Raw genomic sequence first — 22,818 nt, forward strand, 5'->3', positions numbered from 1 at the left:
AGGTCCACAGGTTAGATCTGGTCTGCAGCCTATATGTTGATGACCCCGGGTTAACGAATACCCTAGGGTTCTAGGATCATATAAGCATATTACAATTTTTAAGACAACAGGTTTCAACATTAAACATGTATATACAGTACTGGATAGTCTAGGTCAGGAACTAACTTATCTGATGTAGTGGGCTGAATAAGAAGAATGGAGCCAGGCCCATGGACCGCTCCATATGCTGGTTCCAGCACTTGCTCTACAATCTGCATTATGCATGGTGCTCCCCGCACCATTCCAGCTACAGCACCAAGCTACAGCAAGTCCACAACCTGTGCTGCATGTGGCCCCCACACCACTGGTCTGGGACTGAACTGCACATGGTGTTCACTCCAACTGATCTGGGACCTGCATAGCAGCAGGTGCCGCATGTGGCATGTGTCCTGGTCTGGTGGCGGGGGGTAAAGAGCAGGGGACAACACATATGTAGGGACCATTGGAATTCGTCCAGAAGTGTGCTGAGCAGTGGCTCCTTTAATCTTGCAGGTTCCCCCATGCTCTCCCCGCTGCTGATTGGCAGAGGGCCCCATTGGCCCCACTGCTTGCTCCTGATGGCTGGGAGGTGAAAACTGGTTTTAAATATACCGTGGTTTTTTGCCTTTAGTTTGGTCAACAGCAAGTGGCAGGGCCACCAGGGCCCCTTCACCAGTCAGCAGCGGAAGGCAAAACTGTGGCATATTTAAAACTGTGGCTTTTGCCCTCTTATCAATCAGGGGTGAATGGCAGAGCCAATAAGCAGTGGGGGAAGGGGTGCCGGTCCTGAACCCTGTGCACAGGGCCAGTACGGTGCGTGCTGTGTGGATCAATATGGACCCAAACATAGTACTGGGGAAAGTGGAAGGTCTCCACAGGCTGCATCTTGGACACACCTGACATATGTCCTTACCACATCATTTTATACTTAAACCTGTATCACAAAAAAAAACCAGCAGTGAGGAGGAAGCATCCACTTTTCATATTAACAGTTTTTTTAGGGACTGAAATAGGGTGGAGTAGGATTGCATTTGGGCACCTAAGTTCATTTACACACCAACTACACAGGCGGAGTAGCATATGACCCTACATATATTGATGTTATATGCACTTCAGGACACCCCACTACTATACACCAGGAACTGGCAACCTTTTATCAATGGTGGGCTGCCACTGCAGGCCGCCAATCCCCCCATACTGGGTAATCACCTCCACTGATGAACTTCTGAGAGACTGGCAAAGTTCATGTCCTCGGCAGCATAGGGGTCACACCCAGAAGCCCCAATCCCTTCATCAGCCTCATGCCCCACACCCCTAGCCTCCCCATGGAAGACACGCTCCTGCAAGGGGAAGATGTCAGCACAACCAGGAGCAAGGGGGTTATCACAGCAGCAGCACAATGTAGGGATTCTCTCACTTCCTGCTACTTCAGCGACCAACACTCATCCCTGTCACCAAGAGCTACCAATTTACATCACCAGCAGCAACGTACAGGAGTGAATCTGACTGTAGGAAAGGCATTGGTTTCAGCAGAGTAGCTACATTAACCTCCTGGCTTCTGGTTGCACTGACATGACCCTCCCACAGCAAGCAACTCCCATTTTGAGGGCCAGGAAGAAGGAATGAATGGGGGGACCAAGGCTACTGGGACACTATACCCATGAGACCCCAGCTCCCAAGTGCCTCACTGCTCCCAGCCCTGAATCCCTCCCCGCCGCCACCAGTGGATTCAGCAGTGCAGCAGGGCACCACAGACTCCCTAGGGTGCCTCCATTCTGCTACCTGTTAATGTTAGAGCCTGGGGCTCATGCCCTGCTTTCCTACCCCTAGTTATACTACTGGCTGCCAAAAGCCTCCTTCTTCCCCACACTGGAGCAGACTGAAGCAGACCTTTGGAGGATAGATCTGGCTTGTGGACCACAGACTGCCTTTAATGACTGGGATGGACTTTGCTGGCCTTATTCTTTTTTCTAGTGGTCAGACCTCACATGACAGCACCTCAAATTGAATTGTTTGCAGGGTCTGAATCCCAGAAGTCTGGGTTATATGTATACGCATTCATTTGTTTGTGTGAGCTAATGGACAAGCAATGGGCTGTTAGCTCAAAGCAACAGAATTATAAACCTCTATGCATGAACTAGCTTAAGACGCTGACTTGTGAAAAAGGCAATGCCAGTTGCACCTTATATGACAGTAGACTGTATTCAAGAAATATTGACACTGAAAAGGTCCTTGAGATTACAGTGTTAACCAACTAGATATGAAGACTCAGCACAATAAAGTTGCCAAGAAACCTAATGAAATCCTAATGACAAAGGAGCAAGGTAGTAGGGGTGTGAGAAGCTGGCCATATTTGATTCGGATTCTGCCCGACGAGTGGGACAATGATTTGATTCATTCATTTGGATCACTGGCCCGATTCAATTCGGCCGCATTTGAAGATTCGACACTGATTCAGAGAATCAGCAATTCAGCCATAGACACAGCTTTAAATGTTTTTTCTACATACCTTGAGGTACCAGGCGCAGCTTGTGAATGCTGAGATGGCGGGGCAAGTGGAGCATCCCACATGAGCGTGGGGGGGGCCCCCACCCTCCCCAGCTCAACGATCAACCTCAGGGGAACTCTGGGTGCCCCCCCCCAGACCCAGGAGGCACCAGTTGCTGAGCCGGGGGTCCCCAGCACACTCTGCAGAGGACCCAGAAGTGGACCAAAAGTGCTTCTGGTCCACTTCCAGGTCCACTGCCGAGTGCATGGGGGACTCCTCTGTGTTCCTGTGGGACGCTCTATCCACCCCACCATCACAGCATTTACAAGCCGCCTGGTACCTTAAGGTATGTAAAAAAAACATATAAAGCTGTGTCTACGTCCAAATTGTCAAACCTCTCTGAATTGATTCAGAGGGTTCTGATTCGATTCGGAGAGATTAAAGGGTCTCCTGATTCGATTCAGATTCGGAGATTCAGCCACAAAATCAGGCCGAATCTCCACCAAACCAAATCAGTGACCAAAGCATCACACAGCCCTATAAGGTAGTACTGCCTATTTATATGGCTTTCCTGACAGTGTTGCTGGCACACTGTGTTCAGTTATCCATTATTTTGATAACTTGGAAAGAGCTCATAAAACAACTACAAGAATTATTTTAGGTATGAGAAACTCTCATACAGCAATGAGGCTCAACAACCAACAAAAGGTAAAGAGGCAACACAATTATGTTCTACAGGTATCTACAAGAGAAGAAAATTTATTTTAATGGAAGGGTCTAATTTATCTGTCAGAGGCATAACAAGATCTAGTGGCTGAAGGGAAACTAGACAAATTCAGATGGAAATTGGGTGATTTTTTTAACATTAAAAAAGAATTACGACCTAGAACAGGTTACTAAAGCCAAAGTAGTTGAATCCCCAATATTTTAAATTTTAACATCAGTCTCATCTCTTTTTAAGAGAAGTCTTTTAGCTCAACAAGAAGTGTTGTGCTTCCAGAAGAAATGCGCCTTCAAAAAAAGTCTATGACCCAGGGGTGAGAATCCTTCTGAATAGACAGATGTTATTTTCAGGAAATGGTGTATCACAAAGGATTCTTACTCCTAGCAGATATGTAAATAGGGCAGTGACACCAGCTAAAGGTTCTCCTTCATCTGCTTCTGGGAACCTTATAATTATGACATGCACTGTTTCTTTGATCTGTGTCAGAGACAGGCCATGTCTCAATTTGACCTTTACTCTCACCAATTTGAAATTGCAACAAATTAAATATAAAAAATGCAACAAATGTGTTTGAAAGAAAAGGAACACACAAGCGCAGAAGGGAAATTAATACAAAAACATTTTTGAGGAAGGTTCCATAGAATGCAGTATTTCCATTTCACAAACTTATTGAAGGCAAGCAAGCCCCCAACTAAACATTGAGAAGCCCTTGGTGCTTTGTAACTAGGCAAACAATTTGCCACTGACTTGATTTAAGAAATGTATTTAAAATGTTTACTGTAGAATCTCTCTTTATGAAGTCCTAAAATTCTTCTAATTTTCCTGCACATCTGGTAACTGTATTTTAATATCAATGCAGCAGTGTACTGTTGCTGTGATTCCTGTTTTAAGAACCAAAACTCTACATAAAACAATATGATCAGCTATGACTGTTCTCCTCAGCCATTACCTTCCATACAAAGCTGGATAAAGTTTCGGCATGCTTTTGGTGCTTCTTTTGACCAGAGTTCAATGTCGATGTCTCCAGCTGTCGTCTTCAGTAAAACCTATGAAAATATATAAAAATACAATATTTACTTTTACTATAAAAGTCACAGACAATAATAGGGCTAGAAGGGAACTTAGAAGGCCATTTAGTGCCCCCTACTCCAGACAGGGTCATCTCTGTCTACAGAATCCCAGATAAATGTTTGTCAAAATTCCCTTAACATTTTTCACTGGTGGATAGTTCATAGTCTCTCCAATCTGTTCCAGGGCTTAACTACATGCAACTAAGCCTTACTCTTTGCAATGTAAACCTATTACTTTTTGTTCTGTCCTCTGTGGACATAAAAAATATTTGATTGTCCTCCTCTGTATACTGCCTTCTCTAGACTAAATGACATCTGAGGAAAGGTGTGAAAGAATTGGTGTTATATGTCCTCTAGACCTATAATAATGTTGCTCTTCTCTGTACTCTTTCAACATTCAACATTCCTGTACCACTTATTAACTTTTTTATGAAAAAATAAAACACCATAGACTAATATGACACTTGAGATCAACTATAACTTGAGTCATTTTCTGTTGTACTGAAACTAGCCAGTTGTACTGTTGTACTGAAACTAGACAGCTGCCACCATTTTCTCTCTCTCCACTTAATTGTTCCTTCCTAGCCATTCATCCTTACAGAACTTCATTCTAATTCAGGTCATTTTCCAAATGTAACGAGATCATTTTTACTCCTAAGTATATACTCCACAGTGTCTGCTATTCCCAAGGGGGAGCATGGTGGTGCAGTTGTATGCTCCTCTGCTGCCAAGGGCTCTAGACACATGCACAGAGCTCTACCACCACTGTGCCCCCATTTTCAGCATCCCAGATCCATTCCTGCTCCCATTTGACATGGTATTGCCTACAAATTTATTAACACTACATTCAGTTTCATCCGTTAATGAAGATACTGAATAGTGCTAGTCCCAAGACAGACTCCAGGGAAAGTCATGACTTGCTCTTGACAAATCCAGGTTGGCTGTCCCTCGTCACCTTCTAGGTGCCTAGATTTGATTCTTTGATACTACACTCCAATATCTTTTCAGGTATTAAAAGTGAGACTACCCAATCAGAAATTCGCTTGCTCTTCCTTTTTAAGATGTGAAATACATTTATTTTTTCTAGTCTTCTGGGACCTCACCAGAGACAACAGCCAATACTCTGCAATTATTTCAGCCAATTATTTGAGCACTACCCTTAATGAAACCATCCTGCATATACAGTATAGGTAAACTCTAACTTGTTCTTTTCTTATGTGAAACTGACTCTCCCCCTTCCTCATCATTGGTGTTAAGTCTGTTCATCATCTAATAGATGACCTTTTCTGTGTGAAGAATGAAAATAAATTAAACACTTTAGACATACAAAAAACAAGAACTCTCTGTTCCAAAATGATACCTTTTATTAGACCAACTGAAAAATGGCAAGAAACCTGTCCTTTTCTGCAAGCTTTTGAGATCAAAGTCCCTTTGTCAGGCTCTGGAAAGTGTAGAAGGTACAAAATGGTAGAAAGTCCTCGTAGGTAAGAAATAAACTTCATTTTTGCACAGAGGGAGCTGAAGATGGAAGGCTGTCCCTCTGGGTCCATGGACACTCTCATGGACCCAGAGGGACAACCTTCTATCTTCAGCTCCCTCTGTGCAAAAATTAAGTTTATTTCCTACCTATGGGGACTTTTTACCATCTTGTACCATCTACAACTTTTCCAAGAGCCTTACGAAGGGACCTTAATCTTGAAAGCTAGCAGAAAAGGACAATTTTCTTGCCATTTTCCAGTTGGTCTAATAAAAGCTATCATTTTGGAACCAAGAGTTCTCATTTTTTGTATGTCTTTTTGTCTCAGACCAACACGGCTACCAAGTACACCCCTTAAATACTTTAGGCATTTCTGCATCATGCAATATTGGCTTCTAGTCTCTGTTCAGGAAGGAATCGACACTTTTCTTATCCTTCCTCTTCCAACATACTTCCACAATCCCTTTGTGTTCCCTTGTAGCCATGTTTCTGTTTTTGTAAGATTCCTTTTTGAACTCTGAAGAAATTGAAGAGCTCAATATTTAGCCAAGCAGAGGCCTTGCTTCCTATGAAGATAGCATGCTCATGCCCTTAATAGTGTATCTTCAAGAAATAATAAATCCTTCTGATTTACTTTTTTCCCCATAGACTTGCCTCCTATGGCATAGTATTGATCAGTTCTCCGAATCTGTTAAAAGCTGTTTGCCTTTAGCCCAATGTCTTTATTTTATTGTTTTCCCATCCTTCTTTCTGTATGCTAGTTCTCATGACTTGATAAAGAGTTCACTGTCTTCCACCTTCAGATTCTCAACCAATTCCTCCCCATCATTAAGGAATAAATTGAGAAGATCCTCCTCTAGTTGGTTTTGCCACCATCTGTACCATAAAGTTGCCCCCAACACAGTCTAAGAACTTGCTGGAATGTATGTGCACTGCCATGATACCTTACTTATTATGGGAAGTTCTAGGAAAAGTCCCTCATGAACACACACGTCATATGATTTAGATATTTAATTTAACCAGTTTTGAAAAGGCCTTACCCATCCTCTCCTACTAATTTGGTGGGCTATTGTCAGGGTGACCCCATTATTTTGAAGGAAAACTGGGATGGGGGGGGGGGTCACATACATGTACATACCCCAGACCTGCACGCATGCACCCCTTCCCCCACCCAGAGCCGAGGTTCGAGCAGGGTGGGGTGGGACAGTGCGGAGGCCCAGGTTCAGGCTCTGTTCCTCCATGCGCAGAGGCTGAACCCAGCTGGGAGAGGCTCCTGTGTGGTGCCCCTCAAGCTCTGCCAGCTTGCGCTATGTAGCCACACAGCGCCTTCCCCCAGCCACTGTCAGCCACCTGGGGCCGCCACATGAAGCCCAGACCTTGGCAGCAGCAGAACATGAGGCTGCTGGTGGCCATGCCGGTTTACCTTATACATGTTCCTGAGCCCCAGCCCCCTTCCCTGGTGCTGTTCCTGAGCCCCCGCCTCACCTCAGCCCATCCCCACACTAGGCAGGAGGGTCAGGTCAGATACCATGCTCAGCGCACCCCTGCAGCCTCCAGAAACTGCTCAGGAGGAACAGCACCAGGTATGTGTAGGCAGGGTGCTGCCTCTAATCCTAGACTTCTGCTTCTATTTTAGGCAACTGGCAGGGACAGCCCATGAAATTGGGGACTGTCCTGGCCAAAACAGGACATATACCTTAGCTATTGTAGATACCCACCAGGACCATCCTCCTTGCTGTTTTCCTCTTTTACCTTAAATCCAAGACTCTAAACAGGACCTCAGAACAAGTACATGTATTTTTAACATGCAAAATATACTGCAACTGAACATTTGCAGATGAAGTCTCTGATCAAATCACACCATAGTTTGAATGAAAAAATATTTTCCTTCTCCAATCTGAGAAATGCAGAGGCAGAAGTGGAAGATCGGTTTGGATTTGCAGCAGCAACAGCAGCCATAACATACTGGCTGTCGACTTTTCTCCCCTCAAAGTGGTGCTGATACACAAGATATAGCTCTGAATTAAAGCATGTGATAAGAATTTATCATTGGTGACTTGGCATGTGACACTTGTGTGCATCATTTTATCTCATTATACAAGGGGTTGGCAACCTATGGCTCAGGGCACTGACATTACACTTGTGCTACGGCAGCAGTGGAGGCATCCACAGGCTTGTAACCCCTGCCCTGTTCCATATTCCCTCCGTAGCACCTGCTGATCACCAGCAAACACAGATTTGTGGGTCACAGCAGAGAGCTGGGTTGCCAGCAGAAGCTTGTAATGGCAAAATGTTGCAAATCCATGCTTTTTATCAACATCCTCTACTTCTTTTCTTTTGGCATCTTTCCGTCTATGACAGATGGTAGATATTGCAGCCTATGACATAGATCTGAGGTTTTTTTCAAACTTTTTTAACTAGTGCACCCCTTCTGGTGGCAGCGGCTAGAAATGGGGCGGGGGAGGGCTGGGCTCGCATGTGGAGGCTGCTGCCACTACCCACCACCCCGTGTTGCCACTGTGCCCCGCTCTCCCACAGCCAGTCGGACATGTGGCTCTGAGGGCTGCTGATAGGCCTTGCGCCCGGCCAATCGTGCACCGCCTGTCAGCACCCCATGGAGCCACACATCCATAGAAAAGCTGCGCATAGCAGTGGCGTGTGGTGGTGGGTGGCAGTGGTGTGTGAGCTCCCCCATCCCCTGCGTCCGGCCAGCCAGGCTGCACCTGTGCGGCCCGCAGATGTGCACTGCTGCCCTTGCCCTCTCTGGACCTGCTCCTGGGAGGTGGCGGCATGGGGTGGTGGCCACCGCATGCAAGTGCCCCCGCCCCACATCGAGCCAACCCTAGGGGATGCAGGGCCCAGGGCAAATCAGCCTGTGTGGGGCCCCTTTAACATGGCATGGGGTCATGGGACCCCCACAAAGGCAATGAAATTTGGTGCCCAGGGGCCAAGCAGATCTCATGTGCCCCGACAAGCCGCTCTTCAGCAGATGCAAAGCTGGTGACGTGCTGCGGGAGGATAGCGGGGTGGCAAGCAGCTAGATACTTCTTCTGCGGCGTGGGGCTGAGCTGCCAGCTCCAGGCGGGCCCCATGGGAGGGGCTGTGGCCATTCTGCCCAGCTCTGCGGGGCCCCCCCCAAGCATGAGGCCTGGGGCGGTCGCCCCTGATTTGCCCTACCCAAAGGACAGCCCTGCGCACATCCATCATCAGAGGCGCTGCTGCCCTCGCCCTCCCGCCCCAGCCCTGCCCCTGGGAGCAGGCACAGAAACACACTTCCCCACACCCCCGCCATTCAGGCCCTTTGTGCCTTGCAGCTCTGCAGGCAGGAGGTGTCCGCAGCACTTTCCTGCCATCAGCTATTGGCTGAGGGTAGCAGCCAATCAGGAGACTGCGCTGGGGTGAGGTGCTGCAGTGTGCGTGGGGCCACCCGGTCCCTCAGGTAAGAGGGAACATGTGGGAGCGCGCTGGAGGGGATGCCCCTGCTGTGCCCTGGGGCGCGCTCCGTCCTTGCCTGCCCGTGAGTATCCTCTATGACCTCTCTAAGTACCCCTAGGGGTATGCATGCCCCAGGGCTGATGACCTGACAGATGGTTCGCAGCATCTCATGTGACTGCATATCCTGTGCTAGCCACTGCCCATCTCCGTGCAAGGCACCCACCTTCTGGCCTCCCACGTTCGGACCCTAGAGTGGCCAACCCTCCGGGATTGCCCTGCAGTCTCCAGGAGTCAGATATACATCTCCAGGAGACTGCTAAGAGTCACCTGGGAGATAAATAATACAGCATTCATTAAAATAAATATTAAATGGTGAATCTAATGTATACAGTAGTCCAGTGAGTTTTTAAAATGCAATGGTACATTTGCCTTCCTGAGCGCGGTACAGCAGAGCAGTCATTAATGCACTGCATCACGTGATGAAACCTCAGCTTCAAACAGAGCCGCCCACCCCGTCGGTCCCACGCGGAGTAGCCGGGCCCAGGCCTCACCCCAGCCTGGGACCAGCCCTGTGCCCCGGCCCCGGCCCAGCACACCGCAGGACTGGGCCCGCACGGGGATGTGGAAGCAGGGACCGGGTATCCCGGACGACAGCGCCCACGGGACGGATCCGGCCCCGGCTCCTCGTTTCCCCAGAGTGGCGCAGCCGCCCTCGAGAAGAACGACACGGCCATTCCCCGCTGCTCTTCGCCCCCGGCCCCGGCCCCGGCCCCGGCCCCGGCCGCACCTTGCCGTGCGTAGGCGGCTCCTGGATGTAGATGTTACTCATGCTGCCCCCGCCGCGATCCGGCCGCGCCGCGCCCCTTCCCCCACGGGCCCGCCTAGCTCCGCGCGTCGCCCGCCATGTTGGGCCGTACCACTCAGCTGCGGGGGGCGGGGGGCGCGGGGGATAATGCGGTTGTGATGGGGTCGCAGGCCGCCTGGGTAGGGCGGCGCGCTACCCCCATCTCGCACTCCTAGGCCTCGCAGCTGCTCCCCTCGGGCCGCCCCCGCGCCTCCCTTTCCCCCCCCCCCGCCTGGGCGAGTGGTGCGGCCCACGGCGCGTCGCGCTCAGCCCCGGCCCGGAACAACGCGGCCCGAGCAGGCGGAGGAGGAGGATGGCGCTGCCAGGTGGGCACCTTGTTTGTGGGCAGCGGGTGGCGGCCCCTTCCCCGTGTCCTAGTCCCCCGGCCGGGCTGGGAGCGCCCTGCCCGCAACCGGGGCCAGGTCGCAGCCCAGGCTCCTGGATGCGGGGACTCCCCCTCCGCGCAGGGTGCGGGGAGTTGTCCCCACCTGTGGGGCGTAGGGTTGCCAACCCTCCAGGATCGCCCGGGAGCCTCCAGGAATTGGATACAATCTCCAGGAGACTGCTGAGAGTCACCCGGGAGACAAGTAATAGGGCGTTCTTTAAAATAAACATTAAATGTTGCATCCAGTTTAGGCCCATGGGGTTTTTTTTTTTTTAATGTAATAGTAATATGCATTTGCCTTCCTGAGTGCAGTACAGTAGACTGATCATTAATGTCACTACATCACGTGAGGAAACCTCCTGGAATAGATTCAAACAAAGTTGGCAACCCGAAGTGGGGCATTGCCTTCCTCTGCCCGGCCTGGCCCTCTCCCAGGGTCTCCTGAGCGTACGCTGACCCCCTTGTACAGCAGCCAGACATGGGTTGCTGCGTCCCCTGCTCTGCCTGGGGTAGGTGAGGGTGTGAGGGCCGTGGTGTGTCAGGGTTGAGCTCAGGCTTGTGCATGCACAGTTTAGATGTGGGTTTGTACAGGATGGTTTGGGTAGGGAGGATCCTGCCTGTCAGGCAGGGGTTGGACTAGATGACCAACGGGCGTAGTATGCACTCTAGATTATTTTCTGGTGATGTTTCAGCTCAGTTAAGCAGTCAGGCAACAGCATCAAAAACATTCACAAAGTGAACTGTAAGTCACTTTCAGAAAGCAAATTTTCCCAGATCTACAGAATACCCCACCCGTCAAGGAAAGAAGTTTTAATTGCCAAGCAGGGCTTTGTAAGGGATATGCTGTGGTTTTAAAAATGTTTCCATGCTAGTTTATTGGGCGACTTGTTTTCTTCCTGCCTGTGTGTGGAGCTTTAAAGTGGAGTACAGTTTGTACTGACTGGCCCCGCTCTTTAGGCCTGAAACTCATGTGCCTGGTGAACTAGGACAGCTGTAGAGAGATCTCCAGGCTGTAGGTTTAGTTTTGGAGTATCCTTCTCCTAGGTAGGTTCCCAGACCAGGGGTAAAGAGTTCCACCTGCCCTAGTTATTGGGGTTGGGTCGCTATTTGTCTGAAACCTCACCTTTGACCTTAATGCCATAGGATACCCTACCAAAAAGGCTGTCCAGACAGCATCATTCTCAGGATCATCAGGGCACGCAAGCCTCTCCACCACAACAAGGAAGAGGAGTTTATTGCTTCATAACAAATCAAGCTCGTTCTGCCATCAGTGAAATTGCTGCTGAGTGGAAGTATTGGCCACAATCACGATGCAGAGTAATCCCGAGTTCAGTAAAAACTCATACAGAAAATTTAAACTTTCAGCAGCCTTTTATAATTGGTTTGGGCTTTGCTGGCCTTATATATTCCTTTTTCTAGTGGCCATATCTAACATGACAGCACCCTGAATTGAATTGTTTGCAGGGTTTGAATCCCAGAAGACTGGGTTATATGTCTGTGTGAGCTAGTGGACAAGGTGTGTTAGCTCAAAGCAGCAGGACAATTATAAAGCTCTATGCATGGGCTACCTGCTGGAATGGAACCAAGGGGTGTGTATAAAAGTTATTTTTTTTCACCACTTAAAGCGCTTTATTGCCATGACAGGGGGATAAGCCTGGGTGGAAGGAGGGAGGGATTGAGGCTCCCCTAGTGAGGGAGGAAGGAGTGGGGCTGGAGTTGCTGCCCAGCTAGGATGGGGCCTGGGACCGAAATGTGTGGGCACAGAGTTTGGGCAGAGAGTGGGATGGAGCTGCAGGCGGTTCATTTGGCGGGCAGCAAGGGGCCTGGCTTTCCACTGCTGCCCACATGTCCTCCAGATTTGTGCGCAGGGCAGAAGTGGATGTGGGCTTCTTGCTGCCCTTCCCCTGTGGCCTCTGCGTCTCAGCAGGTGGGACCTGGCGCGGCAGAGTAGGGCAGGGAGGCTTGGTGCTGCATCTGGGGGGCTGGGACAGGAGGCACCTCATCATGGCAATGCGAGGCTCCCAGCTGTGACACCAAGCCTCCCCACCCCACTCTGCCTTGCTGTGTGGGGTCCCACCTGCTGGACCGTGGGGGAAGGGCAGCAGGGCAGAGAGCCCCAAGCCTACAGCAGGCATCCTGCATCTGCCCCCACCACAGGCTCCACTCCAGCTGTGCTCCACAGGTGGCAGCTGGGGCTTGGGTGCTGCTGGGGGAGGGAAGGTAACTGCAGATCCGGGTTCCTGTCCCTGTAGCCCTAGCAGCCGGGGACCCCCTCTGGCAGGACTGGGTGCAGGCAGGGGGCTGTAGGTTGGGAGTGAGTGACACCGGCAGGGTTGGTGCGACTGTGGCTTGGGAGGGAGGGGCAATGGCATGGGCAGGACACTGGCATGTCAGTGCAGCTCCACGCCTCAAAGCAGTGTGGGGAACAGCCACAGCTGGACTTGCATCCTGGTGAGCAAAGGAGGCAGGGGGAGCTCTGATTTTTCCATGATAAAAAAACCCAAAATCAAGTGCCAAAATTTATAGGTATTTAGAATTTATTTATTATAGTGATTGAGGCACTGGTAGGCTTCCAAATTGCTTTTACATTGTAAATGTAAAACATTGTGTTCAACTGATTCTCTCTCTCTCTCTCTCTCTCTCACCTATATATATATATAGAGAGAGAGTGTGAGTGGTGTTTAATTTTAACCACGGAAAAACATGGATTTGGGGTTTTTTTTGATCAGAGAGTCTGCAGCTTTTAAACAGAAAACCAGGATGCCTGGCCATGACTTAATAGAAGTGTATGGATTTACAGTACTTTAAAAATGGATACATCACTTTAAATTACCCCTTGTTAAATGAGTTATTACATTTGAAGCACTGTATTTTACAGCATTTTAGCTTTACAGTGTTTTAAAAAAATTCTGTATACTGGTCAAATTTTTGACCAGTAGAGAAGACTGAGGAGGCTACAGAGTGCCCCCTGCCCCCATAACCTGGAAAGTGCAGTGAGATTCAGAGACCTTTCCCCGCTTCCTCTCCAAACCATGCACTTCTGTCAAGTTTAAGAACACTGTAACCATAGGCGCCAACTTTCATTTTTGCCTAGGGTAGGGGGTGGCCAAGATGATGGATGTGTGCCAGCCCCCAGTATGTGAGGAATGGGGCAGGTATGTGGGAAAGGGGGGTTGTGGGCACAGGTAATGTGTGAGGGGGTGGGAGGGACCATGTGCCTCCCACCAGATTCCTGTGCGCAAAGCAGGGTATGGGGCTGCAGCCTGGCCAGACCAGCCTTGGGCAGGATCCGCTTCAGGGGCTCAGTGGGCAGGACCCAGTACAGGAGGGAGCACCACACTGCCCTGGCCTCCAAGGTAAGACACCCTCTGGCTCCAGCAGCAGCAGGAGCACAATTCCATGCCACTTCCACACCTCACCTTGGTGGCCATGGTGCTCTGTCCTGCGCTGGGTCCTGCCTGCTGGGCCACAGAGGCAGCTCCTACCTGGAGCTGGTCCACCCTGGCTGCAGCCCTGTGCCCCATGTCCTGCTGTGGGTGCAGAAATCTTGGGAGTCACATGCCCCCCGCTGTGTCACCTTCCCCATCCCCCGACTCCTCTCTACCACATTGCCTGTGTTCCCTCGCTCCCCTGATGCATTGCCTGTGCTCCCCTGCCCCTCTCCTCCACATTGCCTGTGCTCCCCCTCTTCCCTGCCACATCACTCTGGTCCCCTTGCCCCTCTGTACTGCATCGCCTGTGCGCCTCCACCCTTCCCAACATGTCACCTGTGCCCCCTCATCACTCGCCCCCATAGACTTACCTGGAGGAAGCTGCTCTTCACCACTGCTTAGCTATCATGTGCTTGTGTCACCCCCTTCCACCTATAGCCCTCCCTGCCCCCCCCTGCCCCAAGCAGCTCCTTGCACCCTACAAAGATAAACCCTGTTCTCATGTTTTTCTCCTTTAAAGGAGAAGCATTATGTAATCTTCAGGTTTGGGCCCCGACAGCCCTCTTCCTGAGGGTAGCCAGGGCCCTCAGGCCTGTACATTCTCAGCACCTATGGCTATAACTTTATAGCTGTATAAAAACTGCTGTAAATTACAGCACTGTAAAATGTGTGCAGATCACTTCTGTATACACCCAAGAACTACTCAAAGAATTGCATTAAAGGTTTTCAGTAGAGGAGGTGGTTTGGGGCACTTTGACAGGTGATTTCAATAACACTGTAAGGACCTGTCTACAAATTACACTTCAGGTGTGATTGATTAACCAGCTAAGCAGGCCTTTTAAGTGGTCACCCAGCCACATGTTCAATCACTTAATGGCATGATAAAAAAGTTTCAAAGTTTTTCCACAAAATATGTGCAAGCAGCAGAGGTGCTTGCAGTACTGTAGCTGAAAGCCCCCTTTTCCTCTTGCCTGCATTTGCTCTCCCCTCTTTGGATATGTTTCTCTTTTTCTATCTTTTCTTCTTTCCTCTCTCTTTCACTTTAAGATAAGGAATTGTGTTTTAAAATTTGTATGTGTGCATTTTGTATCTCCCCTTGTATTTTGGTATTTTTTTTATCTATTTGTGTGCCATGGCATTTGTAGCTTATATTTTATACTCCTCACCTTTCAACTTTCAACTAAAAGTGTTTTAGTTTCATAAGTAAGTTATACATTGTAACAATGTTAACAAGGTCAGGAGTCAAACTGCCCTTCCCTATATCAGGCTGACCCCTGAAAGAGCATCAGTGATTGAATGTGTAACATAGTAACAGACAGATGTTAACACCTGGAAGCTGCAGATCAACCAAGGGAAGAATTCAATAGAGGACAATGTAACAACCGGGAAATCTATAAACCTCACTGATCAAGGGCTAGAAGCCCTGGCCTGAGTTAATCAACGCCGGGGACCAACTTTTGGGCTGAATATCTCCAGATCACTCCCAGAGCCCTATTCAAAATTCATCAACAGACTCCCAAACCTGCACGTACATGCGGACGACCCCTGGGGCTGACAGATGCCATCCAGTAGCCACCGAGGGGGGGAAGTCCCACGAGGGTCAACGACCCCTGGATTGGGCAAACCTGAAAACTGGGGAGTCGCCAAAGTCTGCCAGGGACCTATAAAAGGCAGTGAAAAGTGACCCTTAGTGGCACCCTCTTGATCTCCAACTTGACCAGACCTGTCCAGCCAGAAGGACCAGCCAGCGACCCCCTTCTGGAGGATAACACCACGCTGAAAGAAGCCTCGACTGGCCATCGACAGCAGACTCCAGCGCTTGTAGGATAGGTATACCTGACTCTGTAGCTTGCTAGTGTGTGTGTGTGTGTGTGTGTGGGGACCAGCCCCAAGGTTTATGATTTAACTCATTACAGTGTTTCAATCTGCCTAATAAACCAGAATTTTAAGGATCCAGAGTTGGACATTTGTAGCCAACAGTACCCCTGTGGCTGGGAAACTTGTCAGCTGAAGGGACTCCCAGCTGTGGGAGCTTGCTTCTTGCTGGTTCAGGGAGAGCTCAGGATCAGGCTCTGCCTGCGCGGGCAATAAGCCATAATGAGATCTGATTTGTGATCCCACAGTCACACCTCCTGCCGTGCACATGTGACATTGCAGGAGGTGTGATTGTGTGGATTGTGCATTAGATCCCATCATGCCTTTAGCTGTACTTATAGAGGGGCCCTAAGTGAAATATATGATGGTGGTAAGGAATCCGGAGACTTTTTTGCTTTTGGGGATTTAGGTAAGATGCACTAATGCAGTGGAGGCCAAACTTTATGGCAGGTATGCCACAAATTAGCCCTGCACCTTCCCCGAGTGCCGCTCCAGGCCCTTCTCCTGCCTGATGTGCTGCTCTACTTTATGCTTTCTTCCCTGTGCTCCCTGTCCCATTTGCTTTCTCCTTCTTGCCTTATCTACAAATGTCCTACTTGTCCCCTCCCTGAACTACTGTCTTTCTCACACAGGCTGCCTGTGCCACTTGTGGCACACATGCCACAGGTTGGCCACACCTGATCTAATGCAATTTTAATTCTCCAAAAAGGGTTATGGGGAAGTGTGTGCACTAAAATAAATACATTAACATCAGATTAATTCATCACTCCAAAAAGCCTGGTGAGAATTGCTAATTACAAGTAAGCCATTTTCAATTTTTGCTGCAATATGTTTTGTCTGATATATTGAGACATAGTTAATAATGATTTTTTTACATTTATAATACTTTTTTTTTCTTTATTACACAAATTACGAGTACAAGTTGTATGTATTCTGGCTCACTTAATGTACAATTCCTTACTACAAAAATTTGGAGTGCTTGCTATATAACAGGAGTAGGCAACTCTCAGCACGGGTGCCAGTGTGGCACACACAGACATTTTGCTTGGCGCACACACCTCAGGGCAGATGGCAGGGAAGGGGCCAGGGTTGTGCTACCACAACAATCAGGCCCCTTGCAGCTCCCCTCCCTTCTCCCCCCCACCCTTCCCAAAGTCTGCCCCTGGTATGCCAACATCTTACAAGTTGAGGTTGCAGTTGTTTTTGGCACTCTGCCCAAAAATGTTGCCTACACTTGATATATAAAGATTACATAGTTAATTTATTCCATTACAACAATTTCTGCTTTGTATTCTTGTATGTAGTCACCACCAAAATAAAAGATAAGATAATTCTGCTATATGGAATGGTTGATCATCTAGGTTTTAGTGCGCTAAGAAAAGTTGAAGAGTATCCAGTACTTTGCCTTAATAGCATAGGTCATTACTTTTTTAAATCACTAATAATCAGAAACAAATCTCATTGTCATTTAGAATGAGCGTAGTGTACATTTGGAAGTGACTAATTATGCTATAACAGATGATTCATAGATTCATAGATGTTAGGGTCGGAAGGGACCTCAATAGATCATCGAGTCCGACCCCCTGCATAAGCAGGAAAGAGTGCTGGGTCTAGATGACCCCAGCTAGATGCTCATCTAACCTCCTCTTGAAGACCCCCAGGGTAGGGGAGAGCACCACCTCCCTTGGGAGCCCGTTCCAGACCTTGGCCACTCGAACTGTGAAGAAGTTCTTCCTAATGTCCAATCTAAATCTGCTCTCTGCTAGCTTGTGGCCATTATTTCTTGTAACCCCCGGGGGCACCTTGGTGAATAAATACTCACCAATTCCCTTCTGTGCTCCCGTGATGAACTTATAGGCAGCCACAAGGTCTCCTCTCAACCTTCTCTTGCGGAGGCTTAAAAGGTCCAGTTTCTCTAGTCTCTCCTCGTAGGGCTTTGTCTGCAGGCCCTTAACCATACTAGTGGCCCTTCTCTGGACCCTCTCCAGGTTATCCGCATCCCTCTTGAATTGCGGCGCCCAGAATTGCACGCAGTACTCCAACTGCGGTCTGACCAGCGCCCGATAGAGGGGAAGTATCACCTCCTTGGACCTATTCGTCATGCATCTGCTGATGCATGATAAAGTGCTATTGGCTTTTTTGATGGCTTCGTCACACTGCCGACTCATGTTCATCTTGGAGTCCACTAGGACTCCAAGATCCCTTTCCACTTCCGTGCCACCCAGCAGGTCATTCCCTAGGCTGTAGGTGTGCTGGACATTCTTCCTCCCTAGGTGCAGCACTTTGCATTTCTCCTTGTTGAACTGCATCCTGTTGTTTTCTGCCCACTTGTCCAACCTGTCCAGATCTGCTTGCAGCTCTTCCCTGCCCTCTGGCGTGTCCACATCTCCCCATAGCTTTATGTCATCCGCAAACTTGGACAGAGTACATTTCACTCCCTCGTCCAAGTCACTGATGAAGACATTAAAGAGTATCGGTCCAAGGACCGAGCCCTGCAGGACCCCACTGCCCATACCCTTTCAGGTCAAAACCGACCCATCCACCACGACTCTCTGGGTGCGATCATCCAGCCAATTCGCCACCCACCAGACTGTGTAGTCATCCAAGTCACAGCCTCTTAACTTGTTCACCAGTATGGGGTGGGATACCGTATCGAAGGCCTTCCTGAAGTCTAAGTATACGACATCCACCCCTCCTCCTGTGTCCAGGCGTTTCGTAACCTGGTCATAAAAAGAAACTAGATTGGTCAGGCACGATCTGCCTGCCACGAACCTGTGCTGGTTTCCCCTCAGCATAATTTGTCCTGCCGGGCTCTCGCAAATGTGAGCCTTGATAATTTTTTCAAAGACTTTGCCAAGGATGGAGGTGAGACTGACCGGCCTATAGTTGCCCGGGTCCTCCTTCCTCCCCTTTTTGAAAATGGGGACCACATTGGCCCTTTTCCAGTCCTCCGGGACTTGGCCCGTGCGCCACGAGCTTTCAAATATTCCTGCCAGTGGCTCTGCAATGATGTCGGCCAGTGCCTTCAGCACCCTTGGATGGAGCTCATCCGGGCCTGCCGACTTAAAGGCATCCAGTTCTTCCAAATGACTCTGCACCATTTCAGGGTCTACGCATGGAAGTCTGGTGCCTTGCTGCCTCTCTACAACCCCAGTGAGAGACTTGTCGTGCCCCTCACTTAGAAACACTGAGGCAAAGAACTCGTTGAGGAGTTCAGCCTTGTACCCCCTGTCCGTCACCAATTGTTTCTGCCCATTTAGCAGGGGTCCTATTCCTCCCTGGGCCTTCCTTTTACTCCCTATATATCTAAAAAACAATTTCTTGTTGTCTTTTACTTGGGTTGCCATCCTCAGCTCCATGGTAGCTTTGGCCCATCTAACTGCCTCCCTACAAGCACGAGCAGAGGAGGTATATTCATCTTTGGTGATCTCTCCCTGTTTCCACTTTTTATGTGCTCCCCTTTTGTCCCTTAGGCTGCTCTGGATTTCTCTGGTCAGCCAGGGAAGCCTCCTGGCCCCTTTCCCTCTTTTGCCTCGCTCGGGGATCGTCTTGCTTTGTGCCCGAAGGATCGTTTCTTTAAGGCACAGCCACCCTTCTTGGGCTTCCATCTCTTCAAATCTCCTACTCTGCAGCGCGTCCTTGACTAATCGCCTGAGTTCATTGAAATCAGCTTTCCTAAAGTCTAGCACTTTCACCCTACTAGTTACCTTACCCACTCGCCGTCTTATGGTGAATTCTATTAGGTGATCACTGTCCCCCAGATGGCTACCGATCTGGAGGTCCGCTATCATGTCATCTCCCATTGCCAATACCAATGATGAATTAACCAAAATGTTTTGTTTACAAATCACTAGAACTCTGGTAGCAGTTCAGTGCTCCAATTAATAAGACCATAGTGATGATTTACCCAGTGACAAATTAACAAGATTTATGCCACTGTTCTTTAGGCTGTTTTTCTTTCTTTTATTCTCTCTCACTGCTCATATAAACCACCTATTTTGTCCCCCTGTCCTGTTGGAAGTACTCAAAATAATATTATAAGAGATTACTGTATAATTAACACCACCAAAAACTGGTACACAAAGTATATCTATTGCTGTTCTCCACCTTCCAAAGGTCTGAAATATTTGTACCTGTAAACTCTAAAACTGCTAGAGCTTTGGAATACAAGTCTTTGTTTTTCACCATTGTGTGTGTGTGTGTGTGTGTGTGTGTGTGTGTGTGTGTGTGTGTGTGAACCCTTCCAGAGAGAAAGCTACTAAATATATGACTTGGTCAACATCAGGGTACAGACGGTTAGAGATAGCAGTTTGTTTAAATTCTGAAGTGTGATATATTGTGATTTGATTGAAATAGGACATTAGTTTTATAAGAGAGGAATAAATTCTGTACTGTGGAGAGCTACTGTAGAACCTTTTCTATGATGCTTTGTGCAAAAAAAAAAAAAAGATAGGGGAAGGGAGAGTTTCATAAGTGTCTTCAATAAATTGTTTCTTCTTGGCTGAGAGAGAAGCCTTTTGCCCCTTTAATAAAATCTGAATATTCTCAGCAGTTGTACCAGTTGCAGTGGATCTTAGTATTTGTTGATGCTACTGTTTTATTTTGACTAATATATCTTATTGTATACCTTCAGTGTTTAAATTTTGGTATGTATAAACCTTTAGTCACCTAATACAATGTGCTAACTTCTGCAAACTAATAGAAAACCAGACAGGTACAATAAAGCATGGCAATCCCAACAGTATTGGAATTAAGTGTGTATTTTGAAGATTTATATAGCATGGTTTATTGCTTGTATACAATTTATCCATAGATTCAAGTTGAGGGTGACAATGCTGTATGTGAAATGATGGATAATAGAGAGGTACAAAAGAGACAATGAGTAGAACACACATAGGGTGTTGATTTATTACTTTCTATAGTTGGCATTAATCTTAGAATATTGAAATCATGACATAACTCTATGAATATATATTTTTTGTTTCAATAGACGAAACAAAAATCGGGAAAGGAGGCAAAAAATTATTAAAACTGATTAAAACAATTTTTGGTTTTCAGTGATAGCAAAAACTGCTTTTCAAGTGTCAACCTATTTTTAACTTTTGGCAATTTTTAAAACCAAAAATCACTGTTTCAGAACAGAGTTGAAATAAATCATTTAATGTCAAAGCATTTTATTTTGGAAATGTTGAAACAATTTGGTGATTTTTTTGTTAAGGTTCCCTTTTTGTTATGCTAATTATTTTAGTACTTTTAAAATAAGTTATTTACCTTAAGTATATGCAGTTACTGAATGTAGGGGGTCCATGCTAATTTTGCAATGGGATAATTGGTTGGCAAGTGCTAGGACCTAACTGATTTGACATAGAATGTTACAATTAGTGAGACAGGGTCCCATACAAAAAAACAAACTTGAAGATATTATAACATCACTGCTTTTATTTCTCTTTTACATTATGAATGCCAGCCTTTTGGTAACAGAATCTGATTAAATAAATAACTTCCAAAATGAATAACCAGTGCAGTATATCATGACTTGATCTAAGAGCATAGTAAAATAAAGGCTAAAAAGAAACTGCATTAGCATAAGTTCTAGTTGATTGTTGTTAGTAATGGAATTCTGTTTTTCAGGTGGAAATAAGGATAACATCAGGGCAGGATGCAAGAAATGTGGCTATCGTAAGTATGCTTATAGCCCATCATTTCCCAAACTTATTAAAGTGGAGCTACTGCTTCAGGAAAATCAACCAATTTCCCCTCTCCTGCTAGCCTACCTATCAAATTTTATACAACTTTTCACTTTCTGTTCTTCTCTCTAGTTTTCATCCCTCCTTCAACTTTGGGAAATCTTAGTATAGGTCTTTATAATGTACTATTAGTGTCTTACGTATTTCAACAAGAAGCAAATAGTCAACAAATTGGAATTTAAAGTTGTTTTTGTTGGCATTTCAATTGGCAATAGGGCTGTGCGGAACGGGCCCTATTTGATTCAGATTTGGCCCGAATCAGGGACAGCGATCCGAGCCATTGATTCGGATCACTGTCCCTGATTCAGTTCAGCTGAATCTGAAGATTGAATGCTGATTCGCGATTCGGATACAGACACAGCTTTAGAAGTTTTTTTTTTTTTTACATACTTTGAGGTAGCAGTGTGGCTCGTGATCACTGCAGTGCTGGGGCGGATGGAGTGTCCCGCAGGAGCATGGGGGGCTCCTGTGGGACGCTTCGTCCACCCCAGTGTGGGGAATGCCTGGTGGGAGCAAGTGGTGGAGACAGTGGCCAGGGCTGGCACACCCCAGCTGTGGTCTCCCTGGTGGGAGAGGGGATGGAGGGGGGAATAAACCCCCTCCCTGCCCCCTTCACCTCAGGGGGCCATGTCCCCACCCCTGGGGCAACGAGTGGGGAGGGACCCCAACAAGGGGTGCTGCGCCTCAGCCAGACAAGTCCCAGCTGGGGTCCTGGGTGGAGAGGGGACAGAGGGGGGAATAAGCCCCCTCTCTGCCCCCTTTGCCTTAGAAGGCCATGCTGGGTCTGGCATCTGGCCAGGGTTTGGGATCTGGCCGGGCTTCCCCCTCCTCCCCCTCCCAAAGCTTGGCAAAGGCTGCTTCCCCCCCTCCCCGTCCAGGCACATCCTGGCTGGAGTCCCTGCAGGCCAGGGTGGGGATTGAAACCCCTCCCCAATCATACTTAGGGCTGCAGGGGGCCTGACCCCATCCCCTGCCTCAGCTTAGCTTTTCTGTGGCCCAGTCACTACGGAAGGGAAGGGAGGGCTCGCTTTAGTGCCCCCCTCAGTTTCTGGCCTGAGCCACTGCAGGCATGTGCCTGTGTTTCCGGAATCAAAACTAAATGTCTATTCACTTGCGTGCTGGTTCAATCTATGCAGGTTAAAGTAACCTGCAGAGATTGAATCCGTTCAGGCTTGGGTTTTTTGAATGTCTGTACTTAGTCTCGATGAAGCAGGCCATGCCAGGCAAGGCAAGCAGCTTCTGCAACTCTGGGTAGGGCCCAGATGGCTCGTGGGGGGAAGGGGGGCACAAGGAAAAGGGTGGTGAGTGCAGGGGAAGGGATATG

At 48.1% G+C, this 22,818-nt stretch overlaps 2 protein-coding genes across 7 annotated transcripts in view; one reads left to right on the forward strand and one right to left on the reverse strand.

Moving 5' to 3' along the window:
* The window catches only part of CWC27 (CWC27 spliceosome associated cyclophilin), a 216,239-nt gene extending 206,116 nt beyond the window's left edge, over positions 1 to 10,123 (reverse strand). For all 3 annotated transcript variants that reach the window (XM_019495888.2, XM_059725138.1, XM_059725137.1), the window contains exons 1-2: positions 10,000 to 10,123; positions 4,180 to 4,276 (exon numbers count right to left, since the gene is read on the reverse strand). In XM_019495888.2, the coding sequence (XP_019351433.1) occupies positions 4,180 to 4,276; positions 10,000 to 10,041 (139 nt within the window). In that variant the 5' untranslated portion in view covers positions 10,042 to 10,123. The remainder of the gene's footprint in view (positions 1 to 4,179; positions 4,277 to 9,999) is intronic.
* The window catches only part of SREK1IP1 (SREK1 interacting protein 1), a 190,655-nt gene continuing 177,957 nt past the window's right edge, over positions 10,121 to 22,818 (forward strand). For 3 of the 4 annotated variants that reach the window (XM_059725144.1, XM_059725145.1, XM_059725143.1), the window contains exons 1-2: positions 10,121 to 10,382; positions 21,379 to 21,426. In XM_059725144.1, coding sequence (XP_059581127.1) covers positions 10,370 to 10,382; positions 21,379 to 21,426 — 61 coding nt within the window. In that variant the 5' untranslated portion in view covers positions 10,121 to 10,369. The remainder of the gene's footprint in view (positions 10,383 to 21,378; positions 21,427 to 22,818) is intronic. The other variant, XM_014594076.3, reaches the window with a different exon arrangement.

This window comes from Alligator mississippiensis, chromosome 3 (assembly GCF_030867095.1).
Source record: "Alligator mississippiensis isolate rAllMis1 chromosome 3, rAllMis1, whole genome shotgun sequence".
NCBI lineage: Eukaryota > Metazoa > Chordata > Crocodylia > Alligatoridae > Alligator > Alligator mississippiensis.